The sequence below is a fragment of the Mesoplodon mirus genome (assembly GCF_964341445.2).
Source record: "Mesoplodon mirus genome assembly, chromosome: 15".
Taxonomy (NCBI): domain Eukaryota; kingdom Metazoa; phylum Chordata; class Mammalia; order Artiodactyla; family Ziphiidae; genus Mesoplodon; species Mesoplodon mirus.
In genome coordinates, this window is record NC_138991.1 from 27,807,554 (window position 1) to 27,833,369 (window position 25,816).

General features: G+C 52.9%; 1 protein-coding gene across 1 annotated transcript in view; it reads right to left on the minus strand.

Moving 5' to 3' along the window:
* ANGPT4 (angiopoietin 4) overlaps window positions 1-20,279 on the minus strand; it is a gene marked incomplete at both ends in the record, with an annotated part of 39,170 nt that extends 18,891 nt beyond the window's left edge. Inside the window, 2 exons of the mRNA XM_082645340.1 lie at window positions 403-558; window positions 19,971-20,279. Coding sequence (XP_082501466.1) covers window positions 403-558; window positions 19,971-20,279 — 465 coding nt within the window. The remainder of the gene's footprint in view (window positions 1-402; window positions 559-19,970) is intronic.
* Window positions 20,280-25,816: the final 5,537 nt, after the last annotated feature.

The window sequence follows — 25,816 nt, forward strand, 5'->3', positions numbered from 1 at the left end:
CGGCTGTTCCCTGTGGCCTCCTCTTTCAGAGTCATTGGCCCCTGAGTTCTAATGAATTGTCTATTATCAATCTTCCCCCGGAGCCCTGTGAGTCCTTTGCGGGGTGTGTGTGTGCTGCTGCATCCCCTCATCTCATTGCTCAGCACGGACCCGGACACTGGAGTTACAGAGGCAGAAGAGCCAAACCCAGTGTCTACCCTCCCCCCTCTCCCTACCCTGGGCTCATGGCCTTGTGGGAGAAAGTTTTGTAATGGGGTCATCAGGGAGGAGTCCCAGGAGGCTACAGGGTCAGAGGAGGCCCTGACCTCACCCAGGGACGGGGGTCAGGGCAAGATGACTGCGGCTGTGAGCCAGCCTGGCCTGCCACAGGCCCCACAGTGCTGCCCCCTCACCCTCCGGTACCTGAGCCTCCACGTCGGTCAGCTTGCGGGTCTGGGCGGTGGTCTGGTTCAGGAGGCTGGTGCCCAGCTCCAGCATGGTGGCTGTCTGGTTCTGGACCATATGCTGCTGGGCCTGCGCCAGCTCCAACCTCAGGTTCATCTGGATGTACCTTTCTAGCTGTGGGGAGACAGACAGTGGGCTGGGGTCATGGGTAGGGCCTGGGGGAAGGCTCCTGTCCCTTCCATATGTCCCCATGGAAGGACATAAGGCAACCAAGGGCATCCTCCACTCAGCAGCCAGAGGGATCCTGTTAAACCTAAGTCAAATCACATTTCTCCTCTGCTCAAAACCCTCCCAGGGTTCCTGTCTCTCTCAGAGGGAAAGCCAAAATCCTCTCTAACCACAGGTTCTTTCATGACCTGGCCTCCTGCTACCACTCTGATTTCCTCTCCTTGCCTTCTCTCCCTCACTCAGCTCCAGACACACTGGCCTCTGTAACACCCCTCCAACAGAGCGAGCACACAACCACCTCAGGGCCTTTGCACATGCTGTTCCCTCTGTGTGGATCCTCCCCACTCGCACACCATCTACAAGGCTCACTCCCTCATGCCATTTCAGGTCTCTTCCTACCATTTATCACTCCCTGACTTTGTATTACATATTTATCTGTTTATTGCCTTTTAAAATTTACCTTTGGAATGTCAGTGCCATGAAGCAAGGGGCTTGGTCTTGCTTTATCTCCATATCTAGCACAGTGCTTATCTTACAGTGGGTGCTCAAAAAAAATGTGTTCAATGAGTCAATGAAAAGGGGAAGGAGCAAGGGTCAGAGCATAGCGTCCAGTGTCATGCCCGTTACCCAGCTTCCTAGGGCTGAGTCAGTAGCAGGAAGTGGGGATGCATCTTTCCCCGTACAAGAGTTTGCAGGTCCATCAACCAAGCTGGACTTTCTATTTTTTGGCTCCCTCCATCTGTGAAATGGAGCTGAACTGGCCAGTCTCCAAGGGTTCTCCCAGCTCAGATGTTCTGGGATCTGACAAGCTAATGTTCATTTCTTTGACAGGGCGGCTCTCTTTCCCAAGAGTAGGAGAAACTGGTCTGGTGTGAGACCAGGATCAAATTGCAAAGGTGAACAGCATGTTCTCAGGGCTCAGTGCCTGAAGGCAGAGAGCCGGTGCCCCTCCTCCACTCCCTCTCCATTTGGCATACTTGCTGGCCTCTTGCCACACTCTCTATCCCCCAGCCCTGGCTCCTTCCCTTCTCCTGTCAGTCTTCCAGGAGGTCCAAAAGGGCAGCTCCCAGGGTCCCTGGGAAGACTGGTGCTTCCAAGAGAGAGGCAGTGACCTTGGCTGGGGGTCAGGTTTCAGCTGCTTGTTCCTTAGTCTCTTCCATCTCAAGTGTCTGCTCCCATACCTTCCTCCCTTGAGTGCTTTAGAAGGGGCATGGTCCATTGTAGTGCAATGTTAAATCCTGAAGGGGGCGCAAGTGGTGCCGATTAGAGCAGTGGTTCTCAAATTGTGGTCCTTGTGGCAGCATCGCCAGGGAGCTTGTGAGAAATGCAAGTTTCTAGGTCCCACTCCAGACCTACTGAATCAGAAATTCTGCGGAGAGGCCCAGCCAGCTGATGCTCGCTTAAGTGTGAGAGCCCGTGGTGCAGAGGTCACAAAGGGGACCTGAGGACCAGGGAAACAAGTACGTCCGAGCTTCTCAAGCCTTTGTCCCTTTGGCCCCTTCTTTCCTCCTCTGCACCATCAGCGCCCCCCCCCCCAACCAGCACACACATGTGCTCCAAGGGCTCCCAGCTAAAAATTAAAGAAAAAAAATATCCTTGACTCCACAGCCCCCTCTATCTGTGTCTCCAGTTTCTCTGCTCCCCCAAACAACAAAACATCTTGAACAAGTTGTCTCCATTTTCACCTCCATTCCCACGCTCACCTTTTAATTTTTTTATTTTTAATAAATAAATAAATTAATTAATTTTGGGGCTGTGGCATGTGGGATCTTTGTTCCCCAACCAGGGATCGAACCCTTGCTCCCTGCAGTGGAAGCATGGAGTCTTAACCACTGGACCACCAGGAAGTCCCCACCTTTTAAAAAAATTAAGAATGTCATTCTGGTGTACTTCACGCACACACACAAAGCATAAAGAATAGTATAATAAAATCTGTGTATTTACCACACTCAAGAAAAAAATACAATCCATATTGTTGAATCCCGTGCACCCGCCGACCTATCCACAGCCCCACGGAGCCACTTCACTCTTTTTTTTTTTTTTTTTTTTTTTTTTTGCTGTACGTGGGCCTCTCACTGCTGTGGCCTCTCCCTTTGAGGAGCACAGGCTCCGGACACGCAGGCTCAGCGGCCATGGCTCACGGGCCCAGCCACTCCACAGCATGTGGGATCTTCCTGGACCGGGGCACGAACCCGTGTCCCCTGCATCGGCAGGCAGACTCTCAACCACTGCGCCACCAGGGAAGCCCCCCTTCACTCTTTAACGCACCTTGTTATAACCCTCCTTGACAAGGGAGGGTCAGGGGACACTTCTATGCCCTCAGCTTACTCTCCACCTCAGCAGCAGTCAACCCATATGGCCGCTCCCTTTTTCTGGAAGTATTTCCCAGATGTACCCTCCCTGAGTTTTCCTTCTCCCCTCCTCTGTCCTTTGCCCTCCCCTCCCATCACCCCCTCTCTGAGTCCTCTTTTTTCAGGCTTCTTAGGGAGCTCTCATAAGCCCCATCCTGGGCCCTTGTCAAGGGTGTTTATGTTCTCTCCCTAGGTCAAGGGTGCTTAATGGGGGACCACAGGGCCTGTGAAGAGAATTCAGGGGGTCCATGAACTTGGATGAGAGAAAAATTACATTTTTGATCACTAACCTGTAATTAAAATTTGGTATTTCCTTCAATTATGAGCATAGGCCCCAAATCATAACATTGTTAGTTGATTCTACAACTTCATTACCAATAGAAATCACAACTATTTTCACATCACAGCACCGATGTTACAGTATCGTAAAATATTATATTGATCATCACTTCAGAATGACAGACATTCTCAAACCCACCACTGGATAATGTGACAACTATGGCACAGATTTAATTTTTAATGTTTTGATTATAATCGCCATATCACTGGGTGTTCTTGTGCTTTTATTTTATGCATTTAAAAGTAATATTCTGAAAAGGGATCCATAAGATCCACCCAGGACCAGATGGCAAAGTGCTCAAGGCCCCAGATGCATCAGGGCCCTGCCACTCCAGTGGGTCCTAGGATTTTCACATCCCCCTATGTGCTGACTGCATGGTCTCCATCCCACCCAGATTTCTCCCCTGAATGTCCCACCAGCTTGCCATCGCCACCCGGGCTTCCAAAAGCATCTCAGGCAGAAGCATCCAACACATAACCCTTGATTCCCCAGCTCCCACAGCACCCCGTCCCTGCCGCCCCACCCCATTCTCCTCCCTCTTTCCCATCACAGTAAATGGTCTCACTCAGTACTTAAGCCCCAAACCCAGACTTCATCCTTGACTCTTTCTGTCACCCACCGCACTCAATCCACTAGCAAGTTCTGGTCACTATGATCCTAATGTGAGTTGCCAATCTGTTCACTTCCCTGCACCCTGGGTCGGGCTGCCAGCATACCCACAGGTCAGCCTCCCCGCCATGCCTCTATCAACACTCTGGGGATTCTAACATGTGGCCCAGCGTGCATTCATGTGCACAAGCGTAAGCAGAGCTATACTGAGGCTGCTCTCAGACTAGCCCATGTGTCACAAGCCTGGTTTAAAATATAGACTCCCAGGCCCTGAGCTTCTGCTCCACAGAAACAGCAAGTTTATTCCTGCCATGAGACCTTCTCAAGCCTCTCCCCCAAGAGTCTCATTTGCAGACGGTCAAATTGAGACCCAGAAGACTTGCCGAAGGTCACCAGCTGGTGGGCTGTGTTCCAAGACTCCTCAGGTCTGCAGAGCAGGGTAGCTTGGGATCCTCTCGAGTGATGGGAGCTCCCTAAGCACTCTTATTAGTCCCCCACTTGTCCTGTGGCTGCCAATGGCTGGGTGGGGCGAAGGCCACCCACAGCTGGGGCCCATCACCCAATTTGCCATGCATGCTCATGGGCCCTAGGATGGGTAATCTGGACAAGATGGGCACCGTTCAGCCAGCCCGCAGCTCTGGTGACTGATGTCAGCCTGTGTGGTGGGAGCTGGGCCCAGCCTGGGCTCAGGCACCAGCTGGAAGGGTGGAGGAAGGACCCCCATGGAGAAACAGGCCCTGGTGGGATCTGCCCCACCCCGCACCCCCAACGCAGGACTGGACCCCCCCATTCTCTGCCACCCTCATGCTGGTAAACTCTCAGGGCTGAGATGGGGGGAATGGGGCTCTGAACTCCCACCACCCCTCTGGCCTGCAAAGAGGCTGATCTTTGGCCCTTGAGCTACTCCCTCTCCCCTTGGCCCTGGGTTTGACTTCTGGCTCTGCTACGCTCTAGCTGTGGGCCTCTAGCAGGTGAGGGCTACCTTTCTCTGAGCCTCGCTTTACCAACCTGTGACACGGGGACAGTAAACCCTGCTCCTTGTTGGGGAGGGGGCATTTGAAAAGGGCCTTGAAGGAAAGGAAAGGAGGGTTTTTTTTTGTTGTTGTTGTTTTTTCTGATACGCGGGCCTCTCACTGTTGTGGCCTCTCCCGTTGCGGAGCACAGGCTCCGGACGTACAGGCCCAGCGGCCATGGCTCACGGGCCCAGCCGCTCCACGGCATGTGGGATCTTCCCAGATGGGAGCACGAACCCTTGTCCCCTGCATCGGCAGGCGGACTCTCAACCACTATGCCACCAGGGAAGCCCAGGAAAGGAGTTTTGACAGGCAGGGGCTGGGGGAGGAAGGAGGCTACCTCGGACAGGCTAGGGATGAGCATGAAGGCATGAGCAGCCTCAGTGGCCAAGGGGATCTGCTCAAGCCAGCTTTTCCCCAAGGGGATCTGCTCAAGCCAGCTTTTCCCCTGCATTATCTAAATGAAAAAGACTTCAACTGGTAAATGCATAAACAACTGTGGTCCATTCATCCAATGAACTCTACTCAGCAATAAAAAGGAATGAATTACTGATGCATGCGACAACACGGAGGCATCTCCAATTATGCTGCACGAAAAAAGCCAGACTCAAAAGTCTACATACTGTAGGATTCTATTTATATGACTTTCTGGAAAAGTCAGAATTAGTTGTTGTCAGGGGCTAGGGCCCGGGGGTAGGGATTCACAGCAAGGGGACACAGGGGAAATTTTTGGGGTGTTGGCAATATTCTGTATCATGTGATGGTGGTTACATGACTATATACATTTGTCAAAATTCATAGAACTGTACATTAAAAGAGTGAATTTCACTGTATCCACATACTGAGACTATATCTCAATATAAAAAAAACCTAGCAACACAAGGTTCTATAAAATGTCCCATATAAAAATGTGTTATAATAATAAATGTGTTTCCTCAAGCTAATCCCTCACCCTCTGAGTTTCATTCATGTATTCACTCAGAAATTATTTCTTGAGCATCCCATCTTGGGATGGGAATTAGGGTGAAGCAGGACAGGCTGAACCTTGGCCCCAGGGTTGGAAGGGCAGAGATTAGAGCCTAAGGAAGGAGAAAGGGCTTCAGCAGGGGTCCCTCAGGCACCGGGCCCCAGGCAGGGAGGGATACAGGAGCAGAGACATGGTGAGCCTGGAGGACATGCAGGGCCCAGTCAGCCCAGCCCCATTTCACATACAGGGAAACTGAGGCCCCAATCAGGAAAGTAACTTGCAGGAAGTTACACACAGGAGCTACTGCCCTGTCTAGCCAGACATATGGACATCTGGAAGGCCAGAGCTTTGACGGTTTTGTGCATGTGTTTCAATTTAAATGCAAATTTTTGTAATGTTAATTTTAATTATTTTTCGAATGGGTAATATAAGCCCTGCCCTGTTTCCCCTACTCACAGGCCACTGAAGGGGCTTCCAGGTTTCCTCTCAGAGAAACTCTAAGCATGTACCAGCGGTAAGTATGCTTATATCCCCCTGCTTTTAGTCTATAAAAATGTCAGCTCACCATGCTGCCCCTGTGTCTTTTTTCTTAATCTAATTTGGAGATTGTTCTAGATTCATCCAGGGAGACTCGCCTTGCTGTTTTAACAGCCTCCCACTGTTTGCTTATAGCTGGGCTGTAGGTTATTTCCAGGCTTTTGCTATCACACCAGGGCTGCTGGGAACATCCTGTCCACTTGTCATTAACTCTCTTGCAAGGCTGCTTGGGGATAAATCCCTTAAACCAGAACTGCCGAGTTTAAGGGTGTGTACACTAGTGATGTGGACAAACTGCCCTGGGCAGAGGTTGTGTCTGTGGTTCCCACACTGCGTCTGGAGGAGGGGCCCTGAGCCAGGATGTTACCTACTCGAATCCTCCAACACACATCCACATGCCCCTATCTCAGGAGCTCCCAGAGCTTCTCCTGTCAGCTCCCTTCTGACTTTCAGGTCTGCCCATAAGTGTCACCTCCTCTGAGAAGCGTTCCCTGGCCACCCCATCAAAGGTAACTGCACCCCAGTCCTACTCTACCAGCCATGACTGTGGTTTCTTCACAGCATGTCATGCATCTGAAATCACTGCAGTCATTTCCTATTTGTCTCTTCCCCCCACAGGAATATCAGCCCCAGGAGTGCAGGGCTGCCCTGTTCATGGCCACGCCCTCTGTGCCTCTAACAGTGCCAGGCACATACGAGGTGCTCAGAAACTATTTGTTAAAAAGAACAAATAGGTCCATTTTATGTAAGGAGCACCGGATTTCCACTGAATCATTGTTTGGCTGCTAGAAAGAAGTTTGGACATCCTAACCCAGCCCCAGCTGCCCCTGGAGCCCTGTGAGAGGTATGGCCAGAGGGCCAGAGTGCTGGGCAGACCACTGGTCCAAGGGCAGGAAGAAAAGGGGAAGAAATGCTGCACAGAGACTGGAGGGCAGGGGGGCAGGAGCCGAGGGAGGCCCACGGCAAGGGAGGTAGCCAGCCTGTGGTATCTGCAGGAGGAATGTTCCAGAAACCTGACACAGTCTCGGGGCTCATTTGTCTGTTCGACAAACTCATTCAGAAGTGCCAGGACTCTTGCGGGGCACTGGGGAGAGAGCGGTAACCAGGGCAGGCTGGTTCCTGCTTGAGGAGGGGTGCCAGGGGCGGCCCCAAGGGCTTTACTTAGCCCATTTCATCCTTGGTCTCATCGCTCCCATTTCACAGATGAGGAAAAGAAGCACAGAGAAGATGAGCCCGTCCCCCAAGTCTCACAGCTTGGGAGTGACAGAGGCTGGCTTGGGACACAGGCCTTCAGGCTCCTGGGACCACAGCCTTCACCACTCCAGCGGGCTGCTTGTAGCAGCCAGACTCCAAGGCAGCCCCGATGATCACCCTCCCAGTACTCATGCCCCAGTGTGGTCAGACTGGCCAGTGTGACCAACAGGACACTGTAGAAATGTTGGTGGTGAGCCCGTGGTGACATCGTCACATTGTGACTTCTGCTTTGCCCCCTCTTGAATCTCTTGCTTGCGGGGGAAGCTGGCCCCCATGTCCTGAGGACCCTCAAGCAGCCCTGAGGAGGGACCCATCTGGAGAGGAACAGAGGGCCCCCACCACCAGCTAGTACCACCCTCCCAGCCCTGTGCTGGGGCCACCTTAGGGGCTGATCCTCCAGCCTTAGTCAAGCCTTCAGATGACCACAGCCCCGGCTGACATCCGAGTGTAACTGCATGGAAAAAAACCCGAGTGGGAACTACCTTGTTAAGGGGCTCCCGATTCCTGACTCTCAGAAACGGTGAGAGATAATAAATGTTTGTGGTTCCTCTAACTTCCTGAACATCTTAGGGTAATGTGTTATGCCACAATAGATGACTGTAACTACTGTACTGCTTTTGCAGAGGTCACAGAAGTCAGACCCTCTTTCTCGCCGGCCCTGCCCCCTTTGCCTGGTCCATCACATCCTGCCCTGCCATCCGCAGGCTTCACTTTCCTCATTTTCCCAATGGAACTAACTTTGTGGCTGTGAGCCTGATGGCCAAGGTTGGCCACTCCTCCTCTGCCTGGCTCCAGCCCCTCCCATCCCCTCGGGGCCCACACAGGCCCTGACCCCTTGGCTCAAGGCAGAGGGGGTTGTCTTGTTTTTCCTGAGCCGCCAGGCCCAGACTTCCTAGGCTATTTTCCTCCCTGCAGGAGATTCTGTTGCTTTTCTTCTGGGTCAGGGCTCAGAGTAAGCAGAGTGAGTGGGCAGGGAGCCAGGAGTGGAGAGTGTCAGGGACCAGCGGGCTGTCGAGGAGGATTGCGATTTTCCACTCTCAGCTCAAGCTGCGATTCCCGACACAGGCCCGGCTTCGCCAAACTTCCAGCTGGAGCGCGGAGTCTAGTGTGGGCCTGGTGCATGGCGCTGAGAGTCAGGCGCTGGTCCAATCACAGCTTTGGTGTTTGCTTTCTGAGCCAGTGATGGAGCTTCTCTGAGTCTCAGTGTCCTCATCAGAAAATGGGGCTCATTGATTCCTCCTTGCAGAGGGGCTGGTGTGGGTGCCTCTGTCGCCTGGATGTGGGTGCCTCTCATAAGCTGGGAAGGAGCTGCCAGGGCTCTGGCCTCAGGTTCAGCTATCCCTTTGTGGTTGTCTGTATCTAAACCTTGATCTTGGAAGGATTGTCTACAATGAGGCCCAGTGGATGAGGCTTCCTTATTCTCCCAAGTGTAGGAATTGGGAGTTTGATCAAGAGGAAGTAAAGAAGCACATTTCTTGCAGTCACTCACCTTCCTGCCACCTGTGCATCAGCCCTTACACAGAGTGGGGTGGTGTGTCCATTTTGCTTGGCAAGTATCTACTTAGTGCTTGTTATGTGCTGGACACTGTTCTAACCTCTATGTATATTAAATCCCACCCTCTGTGGTAGGAAATATTATCAACCCATTTTACAGATGAGGCACATAGAAGTTAAGCAACTTGTCCAAGGACAGACAGCTCATCAAGGGCAAATCCAGGCTGTCTGGGAGTAACTCTCCCAGGCTGCACTTCAAAGCTGGCTTGACTGAAGTGATCATGTGACAGTAACCCCAGCTCCCCTCCCAGCCCCAGCTCCACCTGGGGGAATGGAGTCAAGTGTGTTCTAGATGGAAGGAGGCCTTGCTGGGGTATCTCCCCACGTAGCAACAGGGTTTCCTGCCGGTGCAACTCTGGTGTATAACTCTGATCCCCAGCAGCCTGGAGGAAAAGAGACATTGCTCCACCCTTGACAAATGAGTAAACGGAGGCCCAGAGAGGCCAAGCATTACCCACAGCTGGTAAGTGAGGATTTGAATCCAATGGCCAAGCTCTTTCCCTCACTCATCCCCCCATCCCCCATCTCTGGTGGGCAAGGCTGATATTGAAGACAGGGTGACAGGGATAGGACCAGTGTCAGGCAAAGAGGGGAGGAGCAGGTCCAGACGTCCATTGCCACTGCCCATCACTGGGGGCAGGACAGAAAGTGGCCACAACAGTTCCCAGCACCTGAAAGCCTCGAGAGCAGGGTCAGGCCCAGGGAGGTTGGGTCTGGGCCCTGATGAACATGCTGGTCTCATCCTGGCCACACTCTGCCGACTCTCTGTGTTCCAGCCACACCAAACATTTTTCACTCCTTCAAGATCACTTTGCTCCATTCCACCTCAGGGCCTTTGCACTTGCCATCCCCTGTGCTTGGAATGTTTTTCCTTTCTCTTCCTTGCCTAGGAACTGCTAATCCACTCTTTGGATCTCAGCTCTGTCCTTCCTCCTGGAGCCATCCCTCCATCAAGGCTGGGCCCCCTATTATCCACTCCTAGAACAGGTGAGCCCCTCCCTCACAGCATGTATCATGGTTTATCATTACACATGAGAAATTACTAGGTTAGTGTCTCTTCCTCTGCTCCCAGAGGGGAAAGACCAAGTCCTCCTTGCTTACTGCTGAATCCTCATCACCTGCACAGTGCCTAGCGTGTAAGCTTGCAGGAAGCATCAGTGGAGGGGATGATGAAGTGCATGGAGGAATGAACACTCTACCTGGCAAATTAAGTTCAGAACAGTGCATGTGTGCACGTGTGCAGGCCTGTATTTCTGCACATAATCCCAGAGCTTCATAACTGTAAGGACGCATGGATTTTTCATGAGGTTTCTGACATGCTGTGTGTCCTGTCACCACAAGATTGTCCCTGCCAATGACCCTGGGGTGAATGTAGTCGAGTCATTCCTCCACCCAGGGTCAGTGTACTCATCTGTAAAATGGGTGGCATGGAGAGGCAGTCAGTGTAGTGATTAAGAGTGTGAGGTCTGGAGCCAGCTGGCCTGGGTTCAAGCCTACCTCCCTCACTTCCTAGATGTGTGAACTCTCTGGGCCTCAGTTTCCCCACAACAAATGGGAATCATAACAGTCCTCACCTTTTAGGGTATCATGAGGTTCAATGAGTCAATGTTTGTAAAACACGTATGATAGCGCCTGGCACAGAGACAGTCCTGTTTGTGGAGTAGCCACAGCAACGCATTCACCCCGGAAGAGAGAAGAAGCAATAACCGCATCTCCTACTTCCCTGCAAGCAGATGCAGCGCCAGGCACGCTCCCAGACCTCAGCATGCACTAGTTATTTGGGCCTCACAGCAAACTCAGGCATGTGCTTACCATTGTCCCCAGTTTACAGATGGAAAAACTGTGACTCAGGCTTTTCCCACACTTGCAGAGCTTTAAATCTCACAGATACAAGGTCGAGTGAACAAAAGCAAATTGTAGAAAGAGATAGACAGTGTGACCACTTATATAGGAAACAAATATACATCGGTTAGGGAGGGACCTGGAGTAGGAGGTCATCAACACAGAACTCACAGTAGCCATCTCTGGTGGGGGAAGGAGGCAGGAGAGGGTGAGGGGCTTAACTGGGTTGGTAAGGTTTTGTTTCTTAAGCTGGGTTGTGGGGACAAGAAATTTCATCTGATCTTTCTCTCTACCTTTTCATACATCTAAAGCATTTCAGTTAAAATTTCAAATGCATAGAGTGAACAGCAAGGAAACTAACCAGGAGATGATCAGGGGATTGGGATGACAGTGATTTTTTTCCCTCTGTGTCTTCACACACTTCCATATTTCCCAGTTTTTGCACACTGAAAATTCGTCAAAAGCTGAGAAAAACAACTGGGCTGCTGGCAAGAGGTAGAGCTGGAACTGGACCCTAGGTCAGCATGTCCCCAGCCGCTTTATTTACAGCCTCTCCCTAGCTCATCTCTGCGCCTGGGGGACCCATTTACAGTCTCTGCAGAACTTTCATATGGGGGTTCCCCTCAGCTGCTTGGGAATCACCTTCCATCCTTCAGCCCTACTTGGTAGACCAACGAGTGTTGGACTGGAGCCAGGAGCAAAGGGCCACAAGGCTCCGCCAGCATGAGCTTCTGAGGCTCCGTTCCTCTGTCCAGAGGAAGCTGTTTTGCTTTCAGCTTCAAGAGTCCCCAGTCATCTCCTTACCTGCAGGCCCCACTAAATCTCTGCATGATTTACTTCATTTTGTCCTCACCTGAGGTACTTGTTTTCATGCTCCCCACTTGGCAGATGAGGAAACTGAGGCCCAGGGAGGAGAAAAAGGGACTTTCCCAAGATCACACAAGGTGGGACACAGAGAAGTGGGTCGGGTTCCTGTGCTGACTCCAAGATGGACTGCCTTCCTGTGCCCAAGCATGTTTTCAACAGCGGGCTTCCCTGGGCTCTGACTCTATGCCGGGCACTGTCTTCAGCCCTGCATGTATATTACTTCATTTAATCTCCACGACAACCTGCAAAGTGGCTTCTACTAGTGTCCTTGTGTCCTAGTGTCTGTTTCACAGACAAGAAAGCTGAGGCACAGACTGGCAAAATGATTGAGAACACACACCCAGCAAACAGTAGAGATGTGATTCAAATTCAGTCAGTGGGGCCCCAAGGCCCACGCTCAGTCTCTGTGGGATTTACCCCAGGCCCTGGGCCAAGGATGGAGGTTGTAACAGTGAGGACGCCTAGACGGAAGTTCAGGGTTCCCTCAGCTTTCAAGGGCTGCCCCTGATGACTGAGGTGCTACCTGAGGGCTCTGGCAAAAGAGCCCTAGAGAAGTTCTCTTTGGCTGAGGGCCTCCTGGGAGAAGGGGAAAATCTAGCACCTGTGAGTTTTCCCTCTGATGGCCAAGGGCCTTGCTGTTCCCCAGGCCCCAGTTGGGTACCCAGGGACCAGGTCACAATGGACATGTCTTGTTTATTGTGTTGAGAGCGTGGTTTCTGGCATCAGACAGCCTGAGTGTGAACCTGACCTCACCCTTCCTGGTCTTGTGACCTTGGGCAAGTCACCTCACCTCTTGGTGCCTCAGTTTCCTCATCTGTTAATGGGCAAACAATCTTAGGCTCATTGTGAGAATTCAGTGCAATAATTCTCACAAGGCACATAGGACAGTGTCTGGCACACAGGAAGTGTTCCATAAATGCTGGCCATAACTCCTGTTCTGTTTCTTTATCTTACCCTCTGGGTGGGAGGTAGGATTTTAAATTCCACTTTGCAGAGGAACTACTTGATGCAGGTGGCTTCCCCAGGGCCCACAGCTGGTTGGTGGCCCCACTGGGACATGACCCCTGACTCAGGCTCCATTCCAGACATTTCAGAGCTGACTCTGGGGTTAAGCAAACGCTCAGAGGCCAGAGGCCAGGCAGAGGTTCAGGCTGAGGGGCAGACCTGGGGCCTGTTTTCTCACATTTCCTGCCCAAGGAGTGAAGGGGAAGGGGTCTGTGTATATCCCAGCCAGGCCAAGCTCTGGGGCCCGGGAGGAGAGAGCCAGAAGCTGCCCGTATGGGATGGCCTGTTCCTTTGGGGAATCCTGCATGAGGGGCTCCACTGCCTCTGCTCCCTGGTCATCCCTACGCCCAGGGCATCTGTGCAATCCATTTCTAGGTTCCCTCCTTGGAACAATAACCCCATTCTTCCAAGAAGTAGATGCTGTCCTCCCCACCCCCTTCCCCAGCCCCAAACTCCTTAGAGGAGCCAGCGGTGAGGTTAGGAAATCAAACCTCAAGACATTTTGTTCGGCAACCAAGATTCATTTCTTGTTTGGATAACCAAAGGCTGAAAATGCCAAGAATTTACGGGCAGCCTGGGGAGGCCAGGGCAGCTGGGAGCCCCGGCCAGTTTGGGAGGATCTTGGGCTGGGCCAGGACCCCACGCTGAGCTCCCGCTGGATGCACTTTCGATCCTCGTTCAGCCAGGCAAGGCCTCGCGACCGCTGGGCCGAGGGGCCGAGTTATTCTGAGGTTTGACGTCAGGGACCTGGAGCGAACAGCAGAGGCTGGGGGGCTCCTGCCCAGCCTCTGACCCTTCCCTGCTTGGCTTTGGGTGCAGAAGGGGAAGAGAAAGAGGCCCCAGCTGAGCCTGGCTGAGGGGTGGGGTGCTAGCCATCGGGCTGGTGTGTCCTGGGTCCTCCAGTGTGGACAGAGCATGTGGACACCGGGGAGGTAGAGGCAGGAGGGATGGATGGCCTAGGGGTGAGGGGAGACCAGAGCAAGAGACTGGGAGAGACTCAGGTAGACGCCAGCCAGACAGGAGAGAGAATAAGAGTGACAGAGGCACCTACGGAGTTAGAGAAAGCGAGTCAGGCCACTGTGAGAGCCCTAGGACAAGAGGCAGACAGACACAGAGACAGAGAGAGGCAGAGACACACAGAGAGATCGGCAGAGGGGGCCAGCAGTTCTCGGTACAGGTAAGAAAGTGGTTTCCCGGTTCAGAGTCTGCCCCGCTCTCAGCAGAAGCTTTGCTGCCCTCAGGTGCTGGGGGTGGGACGGGAGCCTGGGGACTTGCGTTTCCTCACGCTCCTCATGTGAAGGAACGGGTCTCCTTGCGGGGCACGGGAGAAGGCCAAGTATGGCACTTCCTGGCTTGGAGGCTGGGGCGCTGAGGGCATGACAGGACAAGAGTGGGGCTTTATCGAGCACCTGCCATGGGCAGATGCTTTCTGGACTCTGCCTCTCTTGACCCTACATCAAATGTCAGGAGTAGGACCTTTCACTCTCCTTCTTGCAGCTGAGGCTCCCAGGGCTAATCCGAGGTGGACTCAGGAGCCAGGCGCTAACCACTGGTCTGCACGGCCCAGCGAGGGAAGCCTGCTCTCCAGCTGGCTCTGTCCCCCCCATCCCTGTCCCCGCAACGTTCCTGCTGCAGCTCTTCACCCAGATGAAGGGGTGCAGCAGAGCCAAGAGCTGATGTGCAGCCCGCTGAGCTGATAGCGGCTCCAGACATGAGTCACTGGGGCAGAGGCTTCCAGGAGGAGGGAGAGGGAAGAGGAAGAGGAGACTAGTAGAAGGAAGGGGAGGGGAGGGGTGCCTGGAGGGGAGTGAGGATGGGGGAGAGGGAGCGGGGGTGGGGCACCCCCATGCCCCCTGAGCATAGGCAGGAGGACACCACAGCAGAGTGCTGAAAGAAGAGAGTAGGTATTGGAGGTTCGGGAATTCTGGGGCAGAAGGGAGCACCCCATTGTCTCAGATCGGGCTTCTCCCACCTCGTTGACACCTGCAGAGTTGGAGAAGGAAGCTGGACTTTGGGTCTCGCTGCTGTGCCCTTCTGGCAAGGTCCTTCCCCTCTCTGGCCTCAGTTTGCTCGCCTGTATACTGGGAACAGGGAGAGGGGTTGGGGGCATGGGCTGAGCAGGTATTGGCTATGGCGAGCTTGCAACAGGGAGGCTCTTCCCTGCACCGCCCCAGCTGAACGAATCTTGCTGAGAGCTCAGTCTGGGAGGCCAGTCTTCCCCAGTCATCCCTGGTCATCCCTGATGGCCGTGGTGATGAGAATATTTTGAAACTCATTTTTTTTCTCTTCTGGGAGATTACAGCAGAAGCCAAAAAGAGGCCCTCAAGTTTCAAATACTCTGAGATAAGCCCAGACCAAGAGAATACACAAGAGAAGTGCCAGAGGCAGGTCATGGTCACAGAAGGTAGCAAGCATCCCTAACTAGAGGGAGAGAGATGACTGTTCAGGGGCCTTGTATCTCTGAGCCAGGCACCACATGTCTCATCTGGGGGAGGAAGAACTCAAGAATTGCAGGATTTGTGTTTCTTTCCAGGGAGAACTCCTGATAGAAACAGCCAACATTGATTGAGAATTTACTGTACGCCTGGTGCCGGGCAAAGGACTTCATATGCATCATCTCATTAAATATTCATAAAGGTAGATAGTGTTGTCACCACATTTTATAGGTGAGGAAACTGAGGCTCAGAGAGGTGAAGCAACTTGCCTCAAGTCACACAGTCAGAAAGGGGCAGAATGGGTCTCGAATCCCAGAAGTTGGGCTCCAGAGTTGGGGCTCTCACATTCCAGGCTATGCTGCTGCCAAGGAGGTGACAGGATCCAGAGGAAAGTGACTGCCACTGGGTCTGACCTTGTGGCAGGCTCCACCGGCACAGGGTGACCTGGCATTAACCCAAAGACCAAAGGGCATGAAGGGGGCACTCAACGCAAGGGTACCCAGGAGATGGCACAACAAACCTCTGCTTGGACCCCAACAGAGACCAGGCAGGATTGGGGACCCCCGAGAATACCAGCATGGACAAGTGACACTTCCTGCCCCAAGGTTACCTGCTACCCTTGGACTGACTTGACCAGGATTAAGCTTCCCCCACCCAGTGGTGCAGAGCTCCAAATAGAGATGATGTTGAATGAAGTAAAAGCCTACTGAGCTACTGTATCGTTGCCCAGGTGAGCTACCCCACGTCTTCATATGTTGTAGCCGGGCAGCAGGCTGTGAGTGGTGCTTGAGTGGTCTCACTGGTCCTCCCAGCCACCCCCTTAACATACTGTTCTTCTCTCCACTTTGCAGAACGGAAAACTGAGCCTTGCTCATCAACAGCCACGTGGCTGGGGCCGGGATGTGAACTCAGGTCCACCTGATTCCCACATCAGTACTCTTTAGCCCCATGGTGCTCCATGGTGACCCCTGCCTGGGATTATCAGGCTATGTGGACAGATACCTGGAGAGGACACTCCACCGCTAGATAAAGAGGCGAGGTGGGTGACTTCCTGACCTGAAAACCACTGGTTTAAATCCATCATTTGGCTCAGCCAATGTTATCCAAGCACTAGACACCCAGGGGAGTCAAAGATGGATGAGAGGGTGAGACCTGGGGGAGAAAAAGCAGGTGGGAGGTGAGAGAAGTGTCCACAGGAGAGGTGACAAGGTCTGAGCCAGGGCAGTGGCCGGGAAGACGGGAGGATGACCTGAGAAGCTGAGGCAACAGGATGGATGGGACCTGCTGCCTGGGGGTGAGTTGGGGGTGAAGGACACCCCAGGGCCATAGGTGACCTACTGGCTGGGTGGTAATGTCTTCAACAGCACAGGTGGGCAGGGGAGGGAAGAGCTGAGTTTCAGGCAGCTTTGGAGTTGAGACACTGTGAGCCCTCGGAGAGGAGATCAGGAGCCCATCAGATGCTGGTTTGGTGTCACTGGGGGGCAGGTTGGAGACGGTGCTGCTGGAAGTGACAGGGGCAGCCCTGTGGGTTGTGCCACGAAGTGTGAGAGGAAGCAAAGAATGGAGACTGTGTCCTAGGAAACACCAACATTTCAGGGTGGGGGGAGGAGCAGGAGTGGCCTGAGAGATTGGAGGACCCTTGTGTATCCATGCATTCGTCCATTCAACAGACATGTATTGAGCACCTACTGTGTGCCAGGCACTGTTCTAGGCCCTCGGAACCCAGTAGTGAACAAAACAGACATGGCTCCTCCCTTCTTGGGGCTCACAGACCAAAAGGAATGCTTTTAAGAACAGGTGGTGGTAGGTGTTTGTTAAGGGAGAAAACCAAAGCTGAGAAAAGGGACAGAGAGTGGCAGAAGGATTGTGGCTATTTTGAATGGGGTGGACAGGCAGGGCCTTTCTGAGGAGGTGACATTTAAGCACTAGACCTGAGGTGGGTCAGGAGTGAGCCACAGAAGTGTCTGGGTGAGGGGTGTTCCAAGCTGTAAGGATTTTTGTTCAATAAGAGAATAACTAAAGAGAATGGGAGTCCTAGGAGGGTTTTGAGGAGAGGATCTAGCTTAGGTTTTAACGGGACCCCTCTGTCTGCTGAGTGCAGAATGAACTATGGGGGTCAGGGTGGAAATGGAGCCCAGGGCAGCGGCCATGATGACCATACAGGTAGGAGATGGAGGTGGCTGGTCCTGGGTGGAGGTAGGGAAAATAGTTGGAGTAGCAGCTGAGGACTGGCTGATGGAGACTGTTTCTAGAAGGATGATATTGGTCAGCAATATTAAATTTGCCAAGAAGTCAAGTAAGATGAAGACTGAGCCATGGCCATTGGATGTGGGAAGTGGGAAGTGGGAAGTGGGAGGCTACTTAGGGAAAGGAGGGAATGGAGGAGGAAGTGGAGGCAGAGCTTGTGGATTTCTGAGAGCCAGACCAGACGTCAGAGGGTGTGGGGGTTGGAGAAGGGGCTTGTTCTCCTTCCTCCTCATTCTCTTCTTTCTCCTTCTTTTTTAACATGGGAGATACTTGGATGCAATTAAGGACTGAGGGGAAGGAACAGCGGAGAGGGAGGTGTTGTTAGAGACACAAGAGGGCGTGGTTGGTTTGAGGAGGTTGAGGGGCTGCAAGGGATGGGACCCAAAGGTAGGGAAGAGTGGCCTTGGCTCATGGAGGAACACTTCTCTCTGAGCCAGAGAAAGGCCCTGGGGACTGGTGGGTACACGGGTGAATCTGCAAGTGTGGGGCAGGCCCCATTTCTCTTTGAAGTAGGAGGTCCATGGTCTGGTGAGAGGATGGGCAGGGGGTGAAGATGGAAGCCTGAGGAGGAGGTGAGGTTTGGCATGACCCTTATGGGACTGGAAACAGCTGCCTGAAGAGACACACACAGATTTCGAGGCAGCATGGAGCCCTCTGGGTTGGGCTCTGGTGTATGAGGCCAAGAGCTCCCTTGAAGGGGGATCCAGGGGTGGGATGGTGGCAGCTGGAAGTGCTGCAGGGCAGGAGGGGTGGAGGGCAAGTAGGCAGGGACTATGGGAAGATGGTGAGTGGGGGGCTAGGGAGATAGACGGCCAGGGCAGGAGTGAAACAGGAGGTTAAGTGTGTATTCGACTGTGTGCACAAATCAGCTTGATGAGATACATATAGTGCAACCTCTCCACCTGGGGGATGGCTCAACCCAGGGTATGCAGAAGGCAATCCTTTGGAAAACAGGAGGAAACCACCAGAACTTCAGTTTATATGATGTCATATCTTATCTTCTTAAAGTTCCATTTTCACTTGTCTCATACCCTGTACGTATTATATTAATATGGGTGCACGTGCATAAATTCTAAATAAATATGCGTGTATTGGGGGAGCGAAGCATTGTTTGCTGATCGGGCAAATGATTTGAAAAATTTGGAAACCATGGGTAAGGAGGGACTTCTCCCCATCTTGGACACCACAGGATGCCTTTCCCGCCCCCACCCCACCCAGGGCCAAACCTGCCTCGTTCACCTCTGTACTTCAGTGTCTTGCCTAGGGCCTGGCACATGGAGGGTGCTCAGAGTGTCTGCTGAAAGTATGAGGACAGGAGACCCTAGAGTGGCCCTGGCCTTGGGCCAAAATGGCAGTGGGGTCCTCAACTCCTTGATCTCTGCCACGCTGTATTCAATTCATCAGCAGAGTCCATTCGCGGCCTCTTCAGAATATACTAGAACCTGACGGCTACACCCCCTCCCCCAGCCCTGTCCTGCTCCACACCTTGATCACTTCTTGCCTGGTGGCTGCAGTGGTCTCTTCCTTGGGCTCCCAGCATCGAATCTTCTCCTACAGTCTATTCTGTTAAAACTAAATCAGGTGTTTCTCACCTGCTCAAAACCCTGCAATGGCTCCCGTGATGCTCAGAGAAAGAGCCAAAATCCTTCCCAGTGGCCTCCAAGGCCCGACATGGTCTGCCCTCCCCTCATCTCTCGGATTTTGTCCCTCACCCCTCTGTCCTCCTCCTTTCTGCTCCAGCCACACTGGCCGCCCTGCTGTTCCCCAGGTAACCTAACTACATTCCCACCACACAGCCTTTGTACTTACTGATCCCTTTGCCAGGAATGCCCTCCCACCAGATACCTTCCTGGGTTGCCTCATCACTTCGCTTGTTCTCTGGGCTCAAACGTCACCTCCGAGAAGTCCTCTCGGATTATCTGACCTCAAATAGTCACCTCTGGTCATTCCTTGCCTTTTCCCCTTTTTCATTTTGCTTCACCATCTGACAGAATAGATATTTATTGTTCATCTCTTTATTGCCTCTTTCTTCCACTAGTCCAGATGGGGATGTACGGTTCTGTTTACTGTTGTATCCCCAGTGCCTAGGTTGGGCCTGGCCCTTAATCGGATGAATGAATGAATGGCAGTTAGGGAGTCAGGTTTCCAGCTCTGACTCCGCCCAGTCTTGCTGTGTGGCCTCAGGCTCCTCTCTTTCTGGGCCTCATCATCCCAACCCTTACAATTCGGAGACAAAGGACCTATCAGCCCGGCCATCTGTGTCCAGGGCAGGCCTCTGGGGTAGATGTTTCACCTGCTGCTTGCTGCGCACCGCCCCCCTGCAGGCCCAACCCTTACCTTCTGCAGCCACTGTGTGTTGTTCTCTAGCATTTTTTCCAGCTGTCGTACCCGCTGGGTCGGCCAGTCCCCTAGGTTCAGTGCGGCTGCCGGGGAGTCCCTCTGAAGGCTGTTGGAGCCCCCGAAGGCCTCGGGCTCGCGTGGGCAGGGCTCAGGCTCAGGCAGCACGAAGGTGTAGCTGCACTGGCCCTGCTGGACTCGGTGTGCCCGGCGGCGCCCGCCGGCCTCCTGCCCCCTCCGCTGGGCCACCGTCGTGGTGGCCACCATGAGGAGGAGGCCACTCAGCAGCATGGCTGGCCAGGAAGGCATCCAGAGATGTGATGGTGAGGTGTGTCAGGTCAGAGCCCAGGGGCCGTGCCTGTCCACTGCCTGTCTCCCTGCCCAGTTTGCACCCACCGTGGCCAACAGTGGCCAGTCCCGCCTGCACAGCCGCTGCAGCTGCAAAGCCCTGTTTGGCCAAGCTCCGTCCAGGCGGCTATTTATACTTGCTCCAAATACCACAGCTGCTCCGCTTCCTCCCACCGCCTCAGGATCCCGCCCCAGACACCCCCTCACCTCTCTTCTTCCCCCTTTCCCTTCCTGCCTCCTCACTCTTGTCCGCACACTGCTGTGTCCCTGCACTGGCTTGCCTGCCTCGCCTCTGAGTCCTTGGATTATCCAGGGGAGGCTTGGCCTCCCTGCCTGAGCGGAGGAAAGAAAACAACAGACACACAAACCCCCAAGCTGCCCGCTTTGGAAAACCAAAGGCAACTGAATTCTCTCTTCCTGTCTCTGTCTCTCGGTGTCTCTCTCTCCAACCTCCCCCCACAGGGAGGCTGGGATCTCAAATTTCAGCCCCCAACGCCTTCCCCTTCTCTCCCCACTCCACCTTCCCCCCTTTGATTCCCAGTTAGCCTTGGAACACAGTGAAGTGACCTTACAGGGAGCAAAGGGGAGGGGGGCAGACGGGTGAGGCTGGGGAGGAGGCAGCCAGTTCAATCTGTTTCTAGAGACAGAGAACATCCTTGCAAAGCCAGGGAAGTGGGCGCCCCAGCCGGAGCGGGCTCCCATCCTCCTTTCTCCCTCAGGGCCTGGAGGGACATTGGGCCTTAAGGTTGCCCTGGCTCCATTGCTGTGACAGTAATGAGAGATTGTCCTGTCTTGGGGCAGATTGTTCTGGGGCCGTCTTTGGCTGGAGTGGAGAAGTAGATTTTGGGGAGAAGAGCTTGGGGTGCAGCAGTGTCTTGACCAGCTCCCGAGTTAGCGGCATCTGGCTCTAAATCCTCCTGCCCCAACTACTGGCCCTGAGACCTTGGGTGGGCAACTTCACCTCTCTCGGCTTCCATACGCTGGTGTGTAAGCTGGGTAAACCCCATCTCTTGCATGAGGAACGTATATGAGTTCTGCACGTGGGGACTGAGGAATTTTTTATTTACTTGTTAACTTGTTTACTGATTCAAATCCTGGCTCCACCACTTATCAGCTGTGTGACTTCGGGCAAGTCGCTTAACCTCTCTGTGCTTCCATTTCCTCTTGGTGAACAGAGAGAGATAATACCATGCACTTCACAGGGTGTGAAAATTATGAGTTACAGCAGCGCTGGCTAAACAAATGCTTTTGGTTGTTGTCATCAGTGTCACAGTTATTACGTACCTCCCCTCCCCCACCCTGCTGGAATGTAAACACCACAGGGGCAAGGATTTGTCCTTGGGGGACCTGGTTGCTGGACAAAAGGTGCCCAGGAGTTGGTTGGGCCCCTCCTATGTGGGCTGCCTTCTGGCTTTCTCTGCTTGTTTTCCCAGAGTGGGGGCTTATCCGGCTGTTTGGCATTGTTTTTTTCCCTTTGTCTTCCCAAATCCTGACGGAGTTTTGAAGTGGGCAGGCTGCTTGGGACAGCAGCAAAGTAGGGGCTCATCCGGGGGACTGAGAACATGAAACCAGGTGTGTGAGGCTTTGGCAGGAAAAGGAAAGGCAGCTGGTCATCAGCTACCAGCATTCACGGAGCCCTGCTTGCCCACCGCTGCCTCCACTGTCTCCACTGTAAAGGGGGTAACAACACCTCTGCCCTTGCAAGAAAGAAGAATGTTAATGTAAGACAAGTTTATCACAGTGCCGGGCGCAGATGAGCCCAGAGTAAGGGCAGCTATCGTTAAGACTGTGTAGGTTGAGCCTCGAGATAATCTCAGTAAGGCCAGCATTATTATCCTCCCCATTTTACAGAGGAGAAAACTGAAACCCAGAGGAGGAAAGTGAATTGTCCAAAGTCACACAGCCTGGAGGGGCTTGACCCGGAAGTGGTGAAGGTGGGCAGGCTCAAAAGCCATGCTGGCCCTAGAGCGCATTCCACTTCCTCCCACGTACCTGTCAAGGCAGTGTGTGAGGATGCCTGCCCCTCAGCCTTAGCCTCCTCATCTGTGCACCGAAGGGAGCATTAACACCTCCTCGTGGGCACCAATATGACAAGGGAAGCCCCTGGCACAGGCAATGCATTTAATCTTATTGATTGAAAGAAAGAATGAATGTTCATTTCTACCCGCCCCTACCCAGGGCTTAATTAAATAGACATGGGCCCCATAATTGCACTAACACAGAATGGCTCTCTGCACAGAAGAGGAAATAGGATTGTCTGTTCACAGGAGAAATGCAGGTAGAATCAAAAGAAGAGTTGTGGAAAGACTGGGAGATGGCCCTGCCAACCCCTGCACCTTCATTGTAGCACCTCCTTCTCACCTCAGGACCTTTGCATATGCTGCTTTCTCTGTCCAGAACACTACTGTCCACATGCCCTCACCCCCACCTTTCATCAGTGTTCCAGTTACTATGGCTGCCAGAAAATGACCCCAACACTTAGTGGTTTAAAGCAAAAATAACCACGTAGTATCTCTCAGGGTTTCTGTGGGTCAGGAATTCAGGGGCAGCTCAGCTGGACAGTCTGTTCCATTCTCTCATGAAGTTGAAATCAGATGGTGGCTCTGAGCCAAGGTCATCCTGAAGGCTTCTCTCACCTGCCAGTATCTGGGCATACTCCTCACTCCACATGGTGGTGTCTCCAGCATGGCGGCTACAAAGGCACATGTCCTCAGAGAGCCAGGTGAAAGTTACATCGCCTTTTATGACCTAGCCTCGGAAGGCATTCAGTGGAAGCTCTACCTTATGCTATTGGTTGGGGTCTGCCCAGGTTCAAGGCAGGAATGTAGACACCATCCCTTGATGGAGGAGTGTCATTGTCACAAGAGGAGCTTGCAGGACGGGAAGTGCGTTAGCGTAGCCGCCTCTGGGAAATGCTACAGGTCCGAGAACTGACACATCATTACACGGCCCCCTCAGCCCTGTTCAAACCAGACCCGCCCCTCTTGGAGCCCTACCCCTTTATCTTAACCTTCCTCAAGGTGCTCAGAGGTTAATTACTGGTGTAATTACTTATCTCCCTCTGTTCCCAGCATTTGATATACAGTATGTTCTCAGTAAATAAATATCTGTCAGATGAATGAATGAATGAATGAATGAATGAGGGAATGAATGCTTGAGCCAGGCTCTCCCCATCGGACTGATGGGGGGCAGGAGGTGGGATGCTGTGGAGCTGCCATGGGGCTGTGGCACCAGGGCAAGTCCCAGCTGGCACAACGCTGGGAGGCCTCGGGCAGATCACCATTTGGGGCCAAAGCTACCTCCTCAGTCGGAGGGCGGAGGGCGTAGACAGGCTCCAGCAGGTCTCCTGAGATCTCGCAGAGGGGAGCTCTAGGGAAAGTTTACAAACTGTCAGGCCGCTGAGAATCTTTGAACACAGGGCCTCAGGGCCAGTGTCGGAGGTAGTCTGGGCATAGGTCTAGCCAGGAGACGGAGGTTTTACAAAGTGGCCTCTTGGCATTCTGGGAAGTGGGAACCAGCCAGTCCCACGAGAAGCAGCAAGTGCCCAGGTGGCAGCAGGCAGGGGGAGCTGGTGCCCAGACCCAGAGAGGAAACTGGAAAGATGCCATCTGGGGTCGGTTAGCGAGCTCAGGGAGCCTGGAGGCAACATTGAACTTTGGACCTGAAGGGTCTTTGGTAACCAGCATGCTCTGTGCTGTGGACTCCTGGTCCCGAATTCCCTCCTGAGCACCAGACCCATTCGCCTTCTGGACGTGACCTCCTAGGTCTCAAACGGAGCTCCTCATTTTCTCCTCCGCTACTCCACTCCAAATGAACTTCTTCTGGATTCTTCCATCCCTGGGAATTGCCCCGCCTTGACCAGGCACCTGGACCAGAAACCTGGAAGCAGGGCCGGCCTGCTTCATGGGTGTGTGACCTCTGTAGTCACACAGGGCCCCACGCTTAGGAGGGTCCCACACGTGGTTTAATGCCCTGCTGTCACCACCTTTAGATTCTTAATAAGTTCTGAACAAAGGGTCCAGCCCTTTCATTCTGCACTGGGCCCCTCAAATTATGTAGCCGGTCCTGCCAGGGGGACACAAGGCCCCACCACCCCCGTAACCCCACTTGCCATCCAATTGGACCTGTTCTGCCGACATGATCCTTTAAATATTTCTCCCTTCTGCCCCTCTTCACTGTTCTGGGCGTACTGGAGCCAGCCTGTCTGGGTTGGAATTCTGGCTTTCCCATCTCCCAAATGTATGGTCTAGGCCAATTTGCTTAACCTGTTTGTGCCTCAGTTTTCTCTTCTGTCAAATGGGGTTGATACTAGCAATTACCTGGTAGGGTTGTTAAAAGGATTAAAAAGCTTATCCCTGTAAAGGCTTAACACGGAGTCTGGCACATATGAGTCTGGCTCAATAAATGCCAGCGCAATGATGTCATCATTCCCCCCACTGTCACTCTTTCAGCCCAGTGTCTTCATCCCTAGCCAAAGGGAGAATAACAGCCTCAGAACTGAACTCCTGTTAATCCATCTTTGATGCTGCAGTCAGTGATTTTTCTAAGACACAAATCCAGCTCTTGACTCCTTTGCTTAAGACCCTTCAGTTTTAAACTCCAAATTCTTTACATGGTTTATAAATCTCTGCAGGATCTGGCCTCCAGCCTCACCACTCTTATCCTAGGACTTGGTACCTTGTGATGAAGAATTGGTTTTAATTTCCAACACTCTCTCTGCTATCTTCAGCCTCAGTTCCTTTGTTTTTGTAGTCACTCTGCTTGGACAATCCTCCTCACATTTATTCACTGGCTTCCTTCTACCTGTCTTCTGGGTCTTATCTCAGCCATCACCTTCTCTGGGAAGCCTTCCCCGTCAGCTTCCCTCCTTTGGTGGAAATAGGCCTTCTTCCTCTGGGACCCCAGGGCCCCCTGCCTGTGCTTCCCCATCAAAGCTCTCACCCTGTATTATAAAGCCTTGTTTGTATGCCTTTATCCCCCTCTGGTTTGAAAACTCTTTCAGGGCATCAGCTACACTTTCCATTTCTGTGTCTGTTGCCTCGCCTAAGGTCAACTGCATAGTAAGTTCTCAAGAGTGTTTGAATAAATAGTCTCCACTTTGGTGTGGGGACTGGAGCTGCAGTCCCAAGGTGGAGACTAAGGAAATCACCCTCTCCAGGGCAAGGGAAGCAGGAAGTTTCTGTTTGGGGTATTTCACGTATCTTGCCTCCAAATACTTAAAACAACCCCTCTACCCCTAGTTTATTTTCCCTTTGCTGGCCTGCTGTTGCCGTGGAGCCAGAACGTGGAGAAAATATTCATATCATTCTGGAGACTTTGGCTTTTGCTCAAATGTCTTGTGCAAAGAGAGAACGTATTGGCCGATGTAACTGAAAAGTGTAGGGGTATATGGCTTCAGGCATAGCCTGGGTCCAGGTGCTCAGTTGATATTAGGAATTCTTTTTTTTCCCCCTTTTCTTTAGCTCTCGGTTCTTGTTTTCCTCTGTTAGTTTATCGCC